Here is a 20283-nt window from a genome sequence, read left to right on the forward strand (position 1 = left end):
ATAAAGTTTTGTTACATTATCCTTGTGTGATTTTTGACCAAAACAACAGGTATATCAAAAGACATTATTACTCACAAGCTTGGAATTAACAGGTCATACAAGCCTATACAACAAAAGAGAAGGAAATTCTCCCCTGAACGGAATGCAATTATCCAAGAGGAAGTTGAAAGATTATTGAAGTCTAGAATGATTAGAGAAGTCAAATTCCCTAGATGGCTAGCAAATGTGGTAGTGGTTCAAAAGAAGAATGGGAAGTGGAAAGTTTGTGTAGACTACACAGACCTGAACAAAGCTTGTCCAAAAGACCCATTCCCTCTGCCTCATATAGACTCGATGGTGGATGCCACTGCCGGCCATGAAATGTTAACCTTCATGGATGCATCCTCAGGATTCCAGCAGATTCAAATGGAACCTTCAGACCAGGAGGATACTGCTTTCATGACACCAACAGGTATTTACTGTTATACTGCTGTGCCCTTTAGTTTAAAAAATGCAGGTGCCACGTACCAGAGATTGGTGAACATGATGTTCAAAGACAAACTGGGGGACACCATGGAAGTGTATATCGATGATATGGTGGTGAAATCTAAAAGGACCGAGGATCACCTCCAGGATATCAAGGGAGCGTTTGATATCCTGGATCAATACAACATGAAACTGAATCCTGCTAAATGCCATTTCGGAGTAGGGGCAGGAAAGTTTCTTGGATACATGGTGACAAAAAGAGGGATAGAGGCGAGCCCGGAGCAGATTAAAGCTATCTTGAATATAAAGTCACCCTCGAATATGAAGGATGTTCAGCGGCTAACGGGACGAGTGGCAGCCTTGAATAGGTTTATTTCAAGATCCTCGGAAAAGTGTAAAGAATTCTATGATATCCTGAAAAAGAATAAGAAATTTGAATGGGGCGAGAAGCATGAGGCAGCCCTACAGGATTTGAAGCAGTATCTATCAACCGCGCCTCTATTGATGAAGCCTGAAGATGGCGAACCATTATCCCTGTATCTTGCAGTATCAGGGAATGCAGTGAGTGCAGTACTCGTAAAGGATCATGAAGGTCAGCAGTATCCTGTTTATTATGTTAGCAAAAGTTTGTTAAATGCTGAAACTAGATATTCTCACCTAGAAAAGCTAATATTGGCTCTAGTAATGGCATCAACAAAGGTTAGACATTATTTTGAAACACATAGGATTCATGTTAAAACTAATTATCCTGTTAAGAATGTGCTTAGAAAACCGGAGATGTCGGGTAGAATGGCTAAGTGGTCGGTAAAATTAAGTGCCTATGATTTAATATATGAACCTAGAAATGCAATAAAGTCTCAGGCTCTAGCAGACTTTGTGGCTGATTTCAGTAGTGATATTCAAAATGAAGTAGACCTAGAAGTCCAACAATTAGGAGAATTATCAGAATCCTGGACATTGTACACTAATGGAGCATCTAATGTTAGAGGAGTAGGACTGGGAATACTACTAAAATCGCCACAGGGAGACATATTACCCCAGGCTATTAAATGTGAATTTCCTGCCACTAATAATGAAGCAGAATATGAGGCTTTGATTGTAGGATTAGAATTGGCTAAGAACATGAATATTAAAAGTTTGCAAGTATATGTTGACTCCTTGTTAATCACTAATCATTTTAATGGATCCTATGCAGTTAAAGGCGAAAAGTTAGCTAAATATTTTGAAAGTGTTAAAAAATTAGCAGGATATTTCAAAATTTTTACACTTGAACAGGTACCAAGAGAAAAGAATGCTGAAGCCGATGCTCTAGCAAACTTAGGATCTACTGTCAGGATACCAGAGGGAACTTAGATACCAATAGTGCACATCTTGTATCCTGCAATGGAACATTTCAAATCTTAGGATAAAGAAGTAGCATGTGTTCAGGATCCTGGTGATCGATATCTTGAGAAGGATCCTGAATCCTGGATGAATCCAATTGTGAAGTATCTTCAAGAAGGAGATATCCCAAAGAATGCAAATCCTAAGGCTTTTAGGATGAGGGTATCTCGTTTTACTATTATAAATAATATTTTGTATAAGAAATCCCTTGCAGGTCCATACCTAAGATGCTTGAAGGATCCTGAGGCTATGGCAGTGCTTCAGGATGTACATGAAGGGGATTGTGGTAACCACACTGGGGGCAGGTCTTTATTCTCAAAAGTATTGAGAACAGGATACTATTGGCCGACAATGAAGAAAGATGCTGCAGAATACGCTCGAAGATGTGATGCATGTCAGAGGCATAACAACATATTGCATCAACCGGCTGAACCATTATATCCTATACTTCCCCTTGGCCGTTCATGAAATGGGGGATGGATATAGTAGGGAAGTTACCAAAAGCTCCGGGAGGAAAAGTCTTTATGCTAGCAATGACGGATTATTTCTCTAAGTGGGTTGAAGCTGAAGCATTTGTCCAAGTTAGAGACCAAGAAGTAGTATCCTTCATAAAAAGGATTATCCTGACCAGGTTTGGGGTACCAGCTGAAATCATTTGTGATAATGGGTCCCAGTTTATAAGCAAGAGGACTACTGACTTTTGCAAGAGTTGGGGAATCAAAATGATCACGTCTACTCCGGTGCATCCTCAAGCGAATAGACAAGCAGAATCCTCAAACAAGATAATTGTCAATAACTTAAAGAAGAGACTTGGAGCCAAAAAAGGAAGATGGGCACAAGAATTACCCTTTGTTTTGTGGGCTGATAGGACAACGGTAAAGAATGCGACAGGCCAAACCCCATTTTCCTTGGTATTTGGAGCAGAAGCGATGATTCCAATGGAAATGGCGATACCTACAGCAAGATCTATCCTACAGGATCCTGAACAGAATCCTGAAGCCTTATGTCAAGAATTAGATACTGTGGATGGAACAAGGAACGCAGCAAAGCTAAGGATGGCAACATATCAACAGAGGATATCCGGAGCATACAACAAGAATATAAGGACTAGGAGGTTTCAAGTCGGAGATTGGGTGTTAAGAAAAGCTTTTCAGAATACTATGAATCCTGCTGATGTAAAATTGGCTCCAAAGTGGGAAGGACCCTATGAGATTGAATCCGAATCAGGAAAAGGAGCATACCGACTCAAGAATATGGAGGGGGATATGCTACCAAAATCCTGGAATGCTATACATCTAAAGCTCTATTTAATGTGAGTTTGGAATTTAATTTCTAACTCAGGATGGTATGAATTCTATCTCTTTTAATATGTTTAATATTATTTACTCTTTTGAACTGATTACTGACTTAAGCATCGGAGGGGTGTTAGCCAAGCTAACACCCACCTTAGTTTAAGGATGTTTTGCAGGATATGCTTCAGGATATACCTCCAGGATATACACTCGGGATAATTCGGAAGATTAGAGGATTGGCCCCCTCTCTCACATTTAAGGGATCCTGATCCCTTCACAGGTTTAAAGGTATTCACCTTTCTCACGAATTGGGTTTAAACACCCCGCCTGGAGCGCAAGTTATCCAGGGATAGTTCAAGGTGGCGGGACCAGTTCATGTAAAAGTGGCTGACAATTTCGTTACTGTTGGCTATACCCTGGATCCTTAAGGTATATGAGGATTGATCACCCTCTCTCGCGAAAGGGTATTTTCATACTCTCTAAGGTTTAAAGGTTTTCACCTTTCTAAGTCTTGGAGTTTATACACTCCCGCCTGTAGCGCACGAAAACAAGAGTGTTTTTTTTTTTTTTTTTGGGTAAAGGGTTACCCCGGTGATTTATATATTCACAACCAAAAAAGCACAAGTAGTGTAGAAAGCCTACACTAGTTCCGTCTAAGGACATGCCCTAAGACGGCAAAAACCAGACAAACAAAACAAAACCAAAAACAAACGACCAACAAAACACCACTAGACAACCAATGACTAGAAAACCAAAAGCCAAAACACTACTCAGCCGCCATCAAAGCGCATATCAGCATCCTTTATATCCCAATCACCGAGAACCCTTCGAACGTTAGCACAGTCCTTCAACTTTGCCCCCATAAGTTTATATCTCACTTGTTGAATAATAATATCACGAACAGCTTCCGGAGGACGCATCTGATTCTTGAACAATCTAGCATTACGCTCCTGCCAAATGAAATAAGCACTAGCCGCCACTAACAGTCTTGTAACATAGTCACTAACCGATTTCGATTTTGCCCGATCACGCAAGCACACCACAATATCATTCCACTTAGCCGAAATCATATCCATACCCACTTTACTTCGAACCATAAACCAAACTTGAGAGGAAAACTCACATTCAAAGAACAGATGCTCATGAGAGTCATGGTTCGCATAACATAACAGACAACATAGCATGTTCATGTTCTTTCGTCGCGCTAAATCCCAGCTCAAAATTTTGTCTTGAGTAAGCAACTTCCGTTTCATTATAAGCCACATAAGAAACGCATGACGAGGAATGCACTGCGAGAACCACACTATGTTAGACCAATTAACCTGCTCTTCTTTGTGCCTCACCGAATCCCAAGCACGAAACGAAGAAAAATCATGTATCTGGTCACCAATTCGCCACTTAAATTTATCAGATTTATTCGGATTTAACACCAAATGATCTAGCTGATTTAACACCGGAAATAAATCCCTCCACGCATCTGGCCATCTCCAAAGATTATTAGCATAGACATCCGAGACGTTAGACGACAAATCAAACCCCGCATTAGAAATGAGCCGAGGAGAAATAAACTGCCCGAGAGGGCCTAACTCGCTCCAAGTATCGAACCAAGCAGAAGTTGTAACACCATTACCAATCTCGGACCAAATAAAATTTCTCACAACAGAACGAAGCTGAAGCAATTTCCTCCAAGACCAACAACAAGAAGAAGGAGCCTTGCAAGCCCAAAAGCTTTTGCCTCTTAACCTGTACGCATGAACCCATTCTACCCACAAGGATCGACGGTTTATAAGGATGCTCCAAATATGCGAAGTCATAAGAGCAGTATTAACATCAGCTATGCGACGAATACCCAACCCGCCCTCATTCTTAGGAACACACACCGACTTCCAAGAGACTTTAGCACGACCTTTCTGGAACGAACTATCTTGGGACCATAAAAAATTGCGCATCTTGGCCTCCAAGCTAATAATAACCCGGTTAGGCAACAAAAAAACAGAAGACCAGTAAATATGGAGAGAAGACAAGACCGATATGATAAGCTGCAGCCTCCCCGCAAAAGAGAGTAACTTGTTCCTCCAATGCATGATCCGTTTATCCAATTTCTCTACCAAAATTTGACAATCATTGTACAGAAGCCGCGATGATATGAGAGGCACACCCAAATATCTAACCGGTAAAGATCCTTCCTTAAAAGGCATAAGGTTTAAAATGGCAGTCTTTACATATGATGGCACGTTAGAAAAATAGACTGTACTTTTTTGAACACTAGGAAACAAACCGGACATTTTAGAAAACGAGTCAAGCGACTGCATAATGCACCTAGCCGATGCAATCTCCCCTTTCGAGAAAATAAATAGGTCATCCGCAAAACACAGATTAATAATTTGTTGCCTCTCACACTTGTTATGGAATTTGAAGGATGAATCAATCCTTACCGCATGATGTAAGATGGCCGTTAGAACCTCCATAACAAGAGTGAATAAGTAAGGAGAGACCGGATCTCCTTGTCTTAACCCCCGTCTGCCCTTAAAATACCCATGGACCTCCCCGTTAACACAAATTGAAAAGGTGGTAGTGGAAACACAAAGCATAATCCAATGAACCATAGTGTGGTGAAACCCAAAACCAATCAAACTGTGTTCGAGAAACTTCCAGTCGACCGTATCATATGCCTTTTGAATATCAACTTTGAAAGCACATTTAGGAGGCCCGACATTACGATGATAATTATGCATCAATTCTTGAGTAAGCAGAATGTTATCCGAGATTTTTCGACCCGGAACAAAAGCCGATTGGTTAATACTGACGATGTCATCCAGAGCCACTTTAATTCTATCCGCCACGATCTTGCTGATACATTTATAAACGACATTGCAACAAGCAATGGGCCGATAATCCGTAACCGACAACGGAGAGGAGGACTTGGGTGTTTTCACACTCTTCTAAGGTATAAAGGTTTTCACCTTTCTAAGTTTCGGGGTTTCCACACCCTCGCCTGTAGCGCACGAAACGTGGGTAAAATCCCCGGTAAAACTCAAAGACTTAAAGGTTTTCACCTTTTCAAGTCTTGAGGTTCTTATACTCCGGCTTAAATGCCTGGAAACTGGGTTTAGTCCCAATAAAATACAAATTTTTTGGATAATCCCAAAGTATATTTTAAAAAAAACATAATCATTTACAAGTCTACATAATTTTTTGAAAAAAGATTGCTAAGTTTAAACAACTGGTTGAAGAATTGCTAAAGGATCATATCCCGGTACAACATACTGGTCCTGCACAGACAGGGGACATCCGTGATGGAACGTGACGTATGCTGATACTATATCCGACTGGGGACATTTATGCTGGAGTAAGAAGGAAACCTATGCCAACATTATATCCCACTGGGGACATTGCGAATGATTCAAAGGTTTAAGAATGAAGATTATTGCCTAGGTGTTTCTGGTATGGATTCTTACTTTTTCTAAGTTTGAAGGCCTTATCTGAGTAAGTTAAGTTTTTATGAAAATTTGTATTTAACTAAGTTTTTGTCAAACATTCTGAACAAAGGTGACAAAGCAATTAAGTATCATACCAGTATCCTGATCAAGATATTCAGAACAAATTTTTCAAAATAACATATAACACGGAGATGAGGTCGAAAAGGTTAGTTTATTATTGGTCCAAAAAATTGTATTCTTGGTTTCATCTCAAAAAGAGACCTATTCACCAAGAACACAATTAATTTTTTAAAGCATATTTACATAAACAGTTGAAGGCTTCATCCTGAAAACACAGGATCCCTCCACCTTCAACTGTCAAACTATTCTACTTGCAGGAAATGAAAATTGTTCTAAGTGTAGGACGACCAGATAATTTAGACCCTACAAAATACAGGTATCACTAAAGACAAACTAACCAGGATACAGGTTCAGTATATGTGTACGAGATACAGGATCTGGATACTTACCTTATTAGGGAAGGAGATCATGGGCTCGATGAATTCCATGAAGCCAAGGTCACCATAAGAGAAACCTTTGGCAGCAGCAGCAGAGGGCTTAGAGCTGATGGCAACATATGGCTCCTTTTTCACCAAGACAGGCTTAGAAAAGCTGTCAAGCTCATTTGGATCAAAAGTAGCAGGGTCCTTGATGGAATCTGTGTAAAAGGGAGTAATTCTAATTTCATTACATGATAGTATTCTGAAGTAACCAAACCGATGCAGGAATATTTAAAATAGATATCCTTACCAGACATGTTGGAATGACAAAAAAAAAATATATATATCCGTTAGAATCATGATATCCAACAGTTATATTTTTGAGGACAATTGTTATGGGTGAAATTCTGAGCCCATATCCTGATTTTGTATCTTGATTTTTTATTAGTTGTATATGATCAGGAAACCGGATCAGGATACCGGGCCAGGATATTGGTAATATCCTGAGGCAGTATCCTGACTATTACTAACGATTGGCTTGTAAAACGTTGGTTGCAAGGTACCAACATTAAAAGACTTGGTCTACCTGAAGATTGGCTCAAGGTGGTTGAAAAATGGACGTTGATGGTGGAAGGATGGGTCTTGTAACGGTCAGAAAGGCATATTCCGCGAGAATATCGGATGTTGGTCAATGTTATTGACATTGTAACGGTTATATGAGCTGAAGACCCGGTTTTGTAGTCAATAAGCATGTGGAAAACAAGTAGAAAGAGTCCCCCAACGTTCAGAATGGAATATTCCCAGCATCCCGGAATAATAGGAGAGTTAGTTTGTTTTTTGTAACTATATAAAGGGGCGATCGGATCATAGGTAGACACAACTTTACACACTCTTTCACCATCACTTCCGTACACTTTTGCTCTCTAGCTACTAGCAACCACTACACACAAACACTTGTATCCAAATCCCATTGTAACACTTAGTTGATCCGCACCACATCCTGCACTGTATCCTGATATTTGAAGCAATAGAAGAACAAGGAAGCTGCGATTGTCAGCTCCCGAGGTTTTATGCCGGCGATCTAGATTGATCAAGGGCTTTCCTCGTACATCACGTGTCAACCTTTACTTTTTTGCTCATTGTTTGATCACAGATACGGCTCTATATCCTAAGCCATATCCTGAAACTGTTTTTGCAAATAACTCAATTAACATATTTTTTGAACACATTCTCTTAGCACACTACCTCACTTAACTAATTTGATCACTTAATTGCTTCGGTAATTTTTGACCAAAACAGGTAAATCTTCAGAAATGAAAATGAACTAACGGACTCATTTTCAACGGTTGCTTCCTCAGGGTTGAAATGAAGGATTACACAACGGATATTCATTTCCCCAACGGATAAATCTTCAGAAATGAAAATGAACTAACGGAGTCATTTTCAACGGTTGCTTCCTCAGAGTTGGAAATGAAGGATTACACAACGGATATTCATTTCCTCAACGGGTAAATCTTCAGAAACGAAAATGAACTAACGGAGTCATTTTCAACGGTTGCTTCATCAGAGTTGGAAATGAATGTGACAACTCGAACTTTAGACTTGCTGTGATGTAACGTTACGTGCTTATGTGATATTTTCGGACTAATGAATGTTATGATATTATGTGCTTTTTATGTGTGTGTGTTATGTTTATCTTTATCGAGCCAAACCCGATCCGCACAACACTACAAACCGGCCACACAAAGCCCTTTGGGCCACACCTTGTACGCGGACCATTAGACAACCGAGTGGGCTCGGCCCACTCCCCACTCGCAACCACTATACCAAAACTAAGGGTCTTGTTTTCCTCTCATTGGTTACAACACAAGAACACACACACAAACCCTAGAAGCTTTGCTCTCCCTCTCTCGTTTACTTGGAACCCGACGGCGAACAACACTTCTCGGCTCACCCTCTCTTTGATTTCAACCGGTTAGTGTACATTGTTATTTGATTGTATTTGATGATTTTATATGATTCTTGAACATTACATGATGTAATTCGGATGATGATAGTATGGTTGATTGGGATAGAACCGGTTTACATGTGTGCTTTGTTATAAATCAAATGTTAATATGTGTTTCGGATTGTTAACATGTTCATACGGATCGGATGAAACTCGATGAAATCTGTTGTCATGCTATGTGATTCGGATGTTAACTTGTAGATGTGCTAAGTTTTGGGCTAGGTAATTAGTCACGGTTACATGTTCATAGAAATAGATTATTGTTCATATGAATGCAGTTCACGTTTTTGATGTTCTTGAATTGTTATGAATATGCATGAAATCTGAATTAACTGTTGATGAATTTCTGTGATTGATCTGATTTCGAAACTGCCTTAGATGTTTGCTAGAATCACGGATAAGTCAATGCAGGAATTATGGAAATCAGTTACATACGCGGTTTCGACACCTGGTTGCGAGTCGGGACCATAGTTGCGAGTCAGAGTCCCACTCGTAACCAAGCCAGCACAAGTCGAGACTACGGTTGCGAGTCCCGTTGCGACTCGTAACCAGCACATGATCAGTCGTAACCAGACCATGATGAACCGAGATCTCCATTGCGACTCGCAACCAGCTGTTGCGACTCGTAATCTCCGGTTGCGACTCGAGATCTCCGTTGCGACTCGAGACCATCGTTTACACGCACACTGTTGGGCCTTCACTGTCACGGGCCCAATCTATTGAGCCCAACGATTTGAACTGTGGACTGTTTATTATTGGACTTGTTTGTGCTTGCTATTTGGGCCGATTGAGAATCTGGACTGTTTTGTTATTGGGCTGCTTATGTCATTGGGCCGGGTATGGTTGGACTTAGACAATTGGATCCTCACATGCTATGTCTTATCTGCTTACGTGCGTACATGCTTGCCATGACTATACGTGATTACTATATACGTGCTATACAAACCTGACTCGTATAATAACCATGATAGGACGTGAGTGACCATTTACTTGCTACTTATATTCTTTGTGTATCTGCCGAGCAAACCAAGGTGAGTTCACACAGCCAAGGCATGGGATTCCCGGGTTGGGAATTGGGTTGGATTTGTTACTGTAAAATGAGTTACTCGTACTTACGCATATACCAGACTATAGACCATCGTCCTCAGGTTAGTCAGGACACGTTACGTAAAGCCTACGTAACCCAGTATGCTTGCCATATGTCTCCCGGGTCGGGAAGGACACGTTACGTAAAGCCTACGTAACCCAATACCATTCACTGGCTTCCAGGTCGGAAGGCCACGCTGCGTAAAGCCTACGTAGCCCCCACGCGTACCACTGTCCTCGGGGAAGGGCACGTCACGTAAAGCCTACGTGACCCTGTACGTATTCCTGTTCTCGGTAAAGAAGAACACATGGTCGGATGTTAGTCTAGTAAGTACCGTTAATGAGAAGCCCTCATTAACCAGGATGAACATGGGAAGCCCCCACCTTTATTACACACTAGTATGGGAAGCCCCCACTAGCTATACTTATGCATTACACAATGAACTTACTTTCTGTGAACTCGCTCAACTAGTTTGTTGATTATTTGCTGCATGCCTTGCAGGACCTTAGGTATACTTGGAGCTTGCACAGGGAAGAGCAGGTCGTTGTGGGCAGATGGATCGTGATGATGTTGAACTCATAACTCGTAAAACTATTTGGATTTACTTTACTATGCTTCCGCTACTTAAAACAGTGTTTGGTTTTTGAAACATCAATCATGTCATGGTGACTTATATTAACTACTTCTATTATTAATTGCTATGGTTTGATATGATTGATGGCTTGATCCTGGTCAGTCACGCTCCCGAGCGGTGGTATTCCGCGGGTGGATTTTGGGGGTGTGACAGATTGGTATCAGATGTAGTAGAGTTAGCTAACGGTAAAAGTCTAGAAGCCACGCACGTAGTTCAGGGTTGTAATCTTATCCTAGCTGGTCAAGCCTTCTCCATTGATCTCATTCCCATAGTTTTGGGTAGCTTCGACGTCGTGATTGGGATGGATTGGCTTTCCCAACACCAGGCAGAAATCTTATGCAGCGAAAAAGTTATTCGCATTCCTCGTTCTGGTCAGGAACCTCTAGAAGTTCAAGGCGACAAGAGTGGTGCAGTGGTGGGCATCATCTCTTTCTTGAAGGCTCAGAAATGCTTACGTAAGGGGCACACTGCCATTCTGGCACTAGTTTCAGATGCATCGACGAAGGAAAAGAAATTGGAGGATATTCCGATTGTACGTGATTACCCTCAGGTGTTTCCTGAAGACTTACCTGGCTTACCGCCTCATCGTCAGGTCGAATTCCAGATCGAGCTCGCTCCAGGAGCAGCACCCATAGCTCGCGCACCATATCGCCTAGCTCCATCGGAATTGGAGGAATTGTCAAAGCAATTACAAGAGCTCTTGGAAAAGGGTTTCATTCGACCAAGCTCTTCGCCTTGGGGAGCTCCAGTACTTTTCGTGAAAAAGAAGGATGGTACGTTCAGGATGTGTATAGACTACAGGGAACTGAACAAGGTGACGGTGAAGAACCGTTATCCTCTTCCACGCATAGACGACTTATTCGACCAGTTGCAAGGGTCGTGCTACTACTCGAAGATAGACTTGAGGTCTGGTTATCATCAGCTGAGAGTCCGGGATGAGGACGTCTCCAAGACTGCATTCAGAACTCGTTACGGTCACTACGAGTTTCTCGTCATGCCATTCGGGTTAACGAACGCGCCTGCGGTATTTATGGATCTTATGAACAGGGTGTGCAAACCCTATCTCGACAAGTTCGTCATTGTGTTCATCGACGACATCCTGATTTACTCCAAGAGTCAGGAGGAGCACGAGCAGCATCTTCGCCTGATTTTGGAACTCCTTCGGAAGGAACAGCTGTACGCTAAGTTTTCTAAATGCGACTTCTGGCTTCGTGAAGTCCACTTTCTAGGCCACGTGGTGAACAAGGATGGGATCCATGTCGATCCATCCAAGGTAGATTCGATCAGGAACTGGCCTGCACCGCGTACACCGACAGAAATACGCCAATTCTTGGGTCTGGCAGGTTACTACAGACGGTTTATCAGGGATTTCTCGAAGATTGCTCAGCCGCTTACGTTACTGACACAGAAGGGTGTTACCTATCGCTGGGGAGAGCCCCAGGAGACTGCTTTTCAGCACCTAAAGGATAGACTTTGCAGTGCACCTATCCTCTCATTGCCAGAGGGCACGGATGACTTTGTGGTTTATTGTGATGCATCCATTCGGGGATTGGGATGTGTGTTAATGCAGCGCGACAAGGTTATCGCTTACGCCTCTCGTCAACTCAAGGTTCACGAACGGAACTACACGACGCACGATTTAGAGCTGGGAGCTGTTGTTTTTGCGCTTAAGATATGGCGACACTACCTGTACGGTACCAGGTGCACGATTTACACCGATCACAGGAGTCTCGAGCATATTCTTAAGCAGAAGGATTTGAACATGCGTCAACGACGATGGGTCGAGTTACTTAATGACTACGAATGCGCCATCAAGTACCATCCAGGCAAAGCCAATGTTGTGGCTGATGCCCTTAGTCGAAAAGACACTTTGCCACGGCGCGTGCGAGCGCTACAGCTTACGATTCAGTCTAGCCTTCCTGCTCAGATACGAGCTGTTCAGACAGAAGCACTGAAGCCCGAAAACGCCAAGGCTGAAGCCTTACGCGGCTCACGACAACAGATGGAACAGAAGGCAGACGGCGCCTACTATGTAACGGGCCGGATTTGGGTCCCACTCTATGGCGGTCTACGCGAACTTGTGATGGATGAAGCACACAAGTCTCGCTATTCGGTACATCCAGGGTCGGATAAAATGTACCACGATATTAGCACTACTTATTGGTGGCCTAGTATGAAGGCCCACATTGCTACGTACGTTGGAAAATGCTTGACCTGTGCAAGAGTCAAGGTCGAATATCAGAAACCAGCTGGCCTACTTCAGCAGCCTAAGATACCTCAGTGGAAATGGGAAGAAATTTCCATGGATTTCGTTACAGGCCTACCTAGATCCCAGCGTGGGAACGATACGATATGGGTCATAGTTGATCGACTCACCAAGTCTGCACACTTCCTGCCGATTAAGGAAACGGATAAGTTCTCCACACTCGCAGACGTATATCTTAAAGAAGTTGTCTCGAGGCACGGGGTGCCCACATCTATCATTTCGGATCGTGATGCACGATTCACGTCAGAACTTTGGCAAGCAATGCATAAATCTTTCGGCTCACGATTAGACATGAGCACAGCATACCACCCTCAGACGGATGGGCAGTCTGAGCGTACGATCCAAACTCTCGAAGACATGCTTCGGGCATGCGTTATCGATTTCGGCAACGGCTGGGAAAAGCACCTCCCTTTGGTGGAGTTTTCTTACAATAACAGTTACCATACCAGCATTCAAGCCGCTCCATTCGAGGCATTGTACGGGCGTAAATGCCGGTCACCTCTCTGTTGGGCAGAGGTGGGAGATAGTCAGATCACGGGTCCAGAGATTGTTGTGGACGCCACAGAAAAGATTGCACAAATACGACAACGCATGGCGGCAGCACGCGACCGTCAGAAAGCCTACGCGGATAAGCGTAGAAAGCCATTGGAATTTGAGGTCGGGGACCGGGTTTTATTGAAAGTCTCACCCTGGAAGGGTGTGGTTCGTTTTGGCAAACGGGGTAAACTGAATCCGCGGTACGTCGGACCATTCGAAATTATAGAAAAGATTGGCAAGGTAGCCTACAAGTTGAACCTACCAGCTGAACTCGGGGCAGTTCACAATGTCTTTCATGTATCGAACTTAAAGAAGTGCCTATCAGATGAAAATCTTATCATTCCTTTTAAAGAACTCACTATCGACGAGCGGTTACAGTTCGTCGAGGAACCAGTTGAAATCACGGACCGGGATGTGAAGGTCCTCAAACACAAGAGAATCCCTCTTGTCCGAGTTCGTTGGAACTCCACACGTGGCCCAGAGTACACCTGGGAACGCGAAGACAGGATGACAGAAAAGTACCCCCAGTTATTCGGGAACAAGGCAACCACTACTGAGGCTGAAGCTACTACTTCGGAATTTCGGGACGAAATTCCAGATCAACGGGGGGAGGATGTGACACCCCAGGAAAACCAGTGAACAGTACAGTTTACCTAGCTTCCTCAGTGAGTGCATACCAAATTTCGGGACGAAATTTCCAATTAGTTGGGGATAATGTGACAACTCGAACTTTAGACTTGCTGTGATGTAACGTTACGTGCTTATGTGATATTTTCGGACTAATGAATGTTATGATATTATGTGCTTTTTATGTGTGTGTGTTATGTTTATCTTTATCGAGCCAAACCCGATCCGCACAACACTACAAACCGGCCACACAAAGCCCTTTGGGCCACACCTTGTACGCGGACCATTAGACAACCGAGTGGGCTCGGCCCACTCCCCACTCGCAACCACTATACCAAAACTAAGGGTCTTGTTTTCCTCTCATTGGTTACAACACAAGAACACACACACAAACCCTAGAAGCTTTGCTCTCCCTCTCTCGTTTACTTGGAACCCGACGGCGAACAACACTTCTCGGCTCACCCTCTCTTTGATTTCAACCGGTTAGTGTACATTGTTATTTGATTGTATTTGATGATTTTATATGATTCTTGAACATTACATGATGTAATTCGGATGATGATAGTATGGTTGATTGGGATAGAACCGGTTTACATGTGTGCTTTGTTATAAATCAAATGTTAATATGTGTTTCGGATTGTTAACATGTTCATACGGATCGGATGAAACTCGATGAAATCTGTTGTCATGCTATGTGATTCGGATGTTAACTTGTAGATGTGCTAAGTTTTGGGCTAGGTAATTAGTCACGGTTACATGTTCATAGAAATAGATTATTGTTCATATGAATGCAGTTCACGTTTTTGATGTTCTTGAATTGTTATGAATATGCATGAAATCTGAATTAACTGTTGATGAATTTCTGTGATTGATCTGATTTCGAAACTGCCTTAGATGTTTGCTAGAATCACGGATAAGTCAATGCAGGAATTATGGAAATCAGTTACATACGCGGTTTCGACACCTGGTTGCGAGTCGGGACCATAGTTGCGAGTCAGAGTCCCACTCGTAACCAAGCCAGCACAAGTCGAGACTACGGTTGCGAGTCCCGTTGCGACTCGTAACCAGCACATGATCAGTCGTAACCAGACCATGATGAACCGAGATCTCCATTGCGACTCGCAACCAGCTGTTGCGACTCGTAATCTCCGGTTGCGACTCGAGATCTCCGTTGCGACTCGAGACCATCGTTTACACGCACACTGTTGGGCCTTCACTGTCACGGGCCCAATCTATTGAGCCCAACGATTTGAACTGTGGACTGTTTATTATTGGACTTGTTTGTGCTTGCTATTTGGGCCGATTGAGAATCTGGACTGTTTTGTTATTGGGCTGCTTATGTCATTGGGCCGGGTATGGTTGGACTTAGACAATTGGATCCTCACATGCTATGTCTTATCTGCTTACGTGCGTACATGCTTGCCATGACTATACGTGATTACTATATACGTGCTATACAAACCTGACTCGTATAATAACCATGATAGGACGTGAGTGACCATTTACTTGCTACTTATATTCTTTGTGTATCTGCCGAGCAAACCAAGGTGAGTTCACACAGCCAAGGCATGGGATTCCCGGGTTGGGAATTGGGTTGGATTTGTTACTGTAAAATGAGTTACTCGTACTTACGCATATACCAGACTATAGACCATCGTCCTCAGGTTAGTCAGGACACGTTACGTAAAGCCTACGTAACCCAGTATGCTTGCCATATGTCTCCCGGGTCGGGAAGGACACGTTACGTAAAGCCTACGTAACCCAATACCATTCACTGGCTTCCAGGTCGGAAGGCCACGCTGCGTAAAGCCTACGTAGCCCCCACGCGTACCACTGTCCTCGGGGAAGGGCACGTCACGTAAAGCCTACGTGACCCTGTACGTATTCCTGTTCTCGGTAAAGAAGAACACATGGTCGGATGTTAGTCTAGTAAGTACCGTTAATGAGAAGCCCTCATTAACCAGGATGAACATGGGAAGCCCCCACCTTTATTACACACTAGTATGGGAAGCCCCCACTAGCTATACTTATGCATTACACAATGAACTTACTTTCTGTGAACTCGCTCAACTAGTTTGTTGATTATTTGCTGCATGCCTTGCAGGACCTTAGGTATACTTGGAGCTTGCACAGGGAAGAGCAGGTCGTTGTGGGCAGATGGATCGTGATGATGTTGAACTCATAACTCGTAAAACTATTTGGATTTACTTTACTATGCTTCCGCTACTTAAAACAGTGTTTGGTTTTTGAAACATCAATCATGTCATGGTGACTTATATTAACTACTTCTATTATTAATTGCTATGGTTTGATATGATTGATGGCTTGATCCTGGTCAGTCACGCTCCCGAGCGGTGGTATTCCGCGGGTGGATTTTGGGGGTGTGACAATGAAGGATTACACAACGGATATTCATTTCCCCAATGGATAAATCTTCAGAAACGAAAATGAACTAACAGAGTCATTTTCAACGGTTGCTTCATCAGAGTTGGAAATGAAGGATACACAACGGATATTCATTTCCTCAACGGGTAAATCTTCAGAAACGAAAATAAACTAACGGAGTCATTTTCAACGGTTGCTTCATCAGAGTTGGAAATGAAGGATTACACAACGGATATTCATTTCCTCAACGGGTAAATCTTCAGAAACGAAAATGAACTAATGGAGTCATTTTCAACGGTTGCTTCATCAGAGTTGGAAATGAAGGATTACACAACGGATATTCATTTCCCCAACGGATAAATCTTCAGAAACGAAAATGAACTAACGGAGTCATTTTCAACGGTTGCTTCATCAGAGTTGGAAATGAAGGATTACACAACAGATATTCATTTCCCCAACAGATAAATCTTCAGAAACGAAAATGAACTAACGGAGTCATTTTCAACGGTTGCTTCCTCAGGGTTGGAAATGAAGGATTACACAACGGATATTCATTTCCCCATCGGATAAATCTTCAGAAACGAAAATGAACTAACGGAGTCATTTTCAACGGTTGCTTCATCAGAGTTGGAAATGAAGGATTACACAACGGATATTCATTTCCTCAACGGGTAAATCTTCAGAAACGAAAATGAACTAACGGAGTCATTTTCAACGGTTGCTTCCTCAGAGTTGGAAATGAATAGAGTTAACTCTAGACACATGACAGAACTTGCTGTGGTTTCTGTGCACTAAATTCCATAATTATGTATGCATCCATAATTACGTAATCCCTTGCACAGTCCGCACAGTTTGTTTTGTAATGTTTTGGGGAAGGATATCAAACTTGTGACGAGGGTGACTAGACTTCCATCGGTTCCTTTTGATTAGATCGACAGGGGATCCTCTCGGTTAGGCCACCAAGGAGTCCTTTCAGCTATATGATCACATGATATCCCTAACCAGATTTTTGGATGAATCTGTTTAGCTAGACCACTCAAGGGGTCTAATTATGAAGTAATACTTTATAATCCGAGGGACTTAACTATAACATAGAAGTCCATTGAGGATTTTAAGTAATACCCTTGGGTATCCTACTATGAATCTCTTGTACACGGATATGTAAGATTCTACGAATATTTGGATAACATAACAACACATAAGGGAACACATAAGCACAAAGTCACATAATTGTTTAACTTGATTATAATTTGTTATTAACTTGTTATTGATTGAATACGGATATGGAAACCAATCGACGGGTCTCAATGTTCACTGGAATCTATCTGAGAAGATAGAAGGATCTCCCAAAATTCGATTTTTTTTATTACAAGGAATCACCACATTCGAATGAGGGTATACAACAATTAAAGACTTACGGGAAATCCTTAGGCACCCTATTAAGGATTTATAGTGGTACTTTGGGTATTCGTCTTGTGTTGTAACCTGCGCCTTGTACTTTGTTTCCTTAGAATAAACGGGTACTTAGGAATTTTGTGGAAGACGCAAGTGATTATAGAATGGGAGAATTTTGGGGGTAGTTTGTTCTTCAAGGAATACGGTTTCTCGATTGTCGGTATTGTAAGGGATATGTCGTTTATGCATGCAACCACAGCAATACATTGTAATGTAAATAAAAGATTTATTTATAAACAATGATAACAACTGTTTCTTGGACTTTGACAACAAAAGAAAATAATTCATAAGACGTGATTATTTCCAAACGATGTTGTCTTCTGGTCAGTCGGATGCTCATCCCTGTGCTGGATTTGCATTAGCAAGCCTTGGGCAATTTCTTCGGAAATGACCCATCTCGCCACAGTTGAAACAAGAGCCTGGTAGAAAACGACCTTGAGCAGGATTGTTGCCAGCTTGGTTTGGCGCAGCTGCAGCTGGGCAGACTCTTGCTGTGTGGCCTATAAGCCCACAAGTTTGGCATTTGCGGCACTGTACGTTGGCGTGATGATGGAGGCTACATTGGTTGCACAAGGGTGCTGTTCCATTGTATGGTCTTTTAGCAGGGGGTTGAGCTGGTTGGTTGGGGACGGCTTGACCATTGTGAGCGACCACGGCGAAGTTCTGAGAAGCCTTTCGCTTCTTTGACTTCTTTGGAGATTCAGTCTGTTCATCCATGATCTTTGATTCCTCGGTTGGGTTCAGTTCCCCGACCGGTTTCTTGTCACCTTTTCGGAAAAGTTTACCTTTCCTGATCTTTGATTCAGTCAAGGTTGCAGATAGCTCAATGGCCTGTCTAACTGTAGTAGGGTTGCTACCAGTCACAATGTCTTGTATTGAGTCAGGGAGGCCATCAATGTACTTTTCGATTGCCTTATCCAAAGGTGTAACCATATCCGGGCATAACAAACTTAACTCCTCATAACGGTCCGTGTAGGCTCGATGCTCACCGCTAACTTGCTTAAGATCGTCGAACTCCGTTTCCAAAGCCCTGATCTCGTGACGAGGACAGAATTCCTTCATCATCAGAGCTCGAAGCTCTTGCCATGTTTGAGCCAGTGCCACATCGGCACCCCTATCTCTCATCACACCATTCCACCATGTCAAAGCTCGTTTCTCAAAGACGCTAGATGCGAATTCTAACTTTCGCTCGTTTGGACATTGAACATGTCTGAAGGTGTTCTCTAAACTCTCGAACCATTGCAGAAGTGCAGTCGCTCCTTGAGACCCAGAAAACTTTGATGGCTTAGCTGAGTTGAACATCTTGAAGTTGCAGGGGGCATGATTGTTGTTGTTGGCTTGGTTCCATTGAGCAAAGAGGTTTGGGAATTGAGCAGCCATTTGTTGCGCAATGATCTCTGCCAGTTCGGCAGTCGCTATCTGGTTTTCGCGTCGAGGAGGCATTCTAAATGAGAGACAAGAAAGAAAACAAACGAAATGGCATTGGGTAAGAATAGGATGTTACAATTACCGACCATAATCATGGTTGTGGGTCATTTGTTTGAATCCACGAAGCAAACAAACAACACCAAGGCTGAATCAAGGCAAATAGATCCTCATAGTGTATCGCGAAGACATGCTCGCCTATAAGTGGACACTCACCCCAAGAGTTCCCAGGTAAGAGTGACTGGTCCGATTATGTGGATTTGTACGAACACTCTAACCTTAGACAGAAAACCCAGGGTACAGGCATCCACTCTTCCAGTTTGCACGTGTTCACACTATTTAGGACCCAAAACTTTGATGAGAGTTTTGAAAACTCAAAGGGGTTCAAAACCATATAACAGAGGGTTCAAAACCTTACAATAGAGGGTTCAAATCCTAGTAATCAATCATCCTAGAACAGATGATTAGTTTTCGAAGCGGTTTTGAAATTTATGTTCTTGCTGTGGTCGTCGCCTAAGGATAGGTGACCCGGTGTTGTTTTATGTCTAAACGCAAGTAAACTCGCGTTAGGTTCCTAGGAAGGTTATAGACTAGGTCAAAGTATTACTAATAACCTAATTCCCTATAACCATTGGCTCTGATACCAACTTTTCTGTCACACCCCGACCACGTAGAACATACAAAACGTGGCGGAAACGTCGGGGAGTGTTGTAACAGAATCAATTGTTTCAAATCCATGGCAATTGAAGTTTCGTTTTATTAAACAAACATGAATGTTTACGTTGTTTAAACAAGAACCA

At 42.6% G+C, this 20283-nt stretch overlaps 1 protein-coding gene across 1 annotated transcript; it reads right to left on the minus strand.

The window, feature by feature from the left end:
- Positions 1 to 3910: 3910 nt before the first annotated feature.
- LOC110931917 lies at positions 3911 to 7376 on the minus strand. Its single transcript, XM_022175286.1, has 3 exons — positions 7370 to 7376; positions 7090 to 7277; positions 3911 to 6082 (listed from the first exon to the last, which is right to left on the minus strand). Exons 1-3 carry the CDS (start codon positions 7374 to 7376, stop codon positions 3911 to 3913), a joined length of 2367 nt encoding a protein of 788 aa, XP_022030978.1.
- Between the last annotated feature and the right edge of the window lie 12907 nt (positions 7377 to 20283).

Source organism: Helianthus annuus, chromosome 3 (genome assembly GCF_002127325.2).
Source record: "Helianthus annuus cultivar XRQ/B chromosome 3, HanXRQr2.0-SUNRISE, whole genome shotgun sequence".
Taxonomy (NCBI): domain Eukaryota; kingdom Viridiplantae; phylum Streptophyta; class Magnoliopsida; order Asterales; family Asteraceae; genus Helianthus; species Helianthus annuus.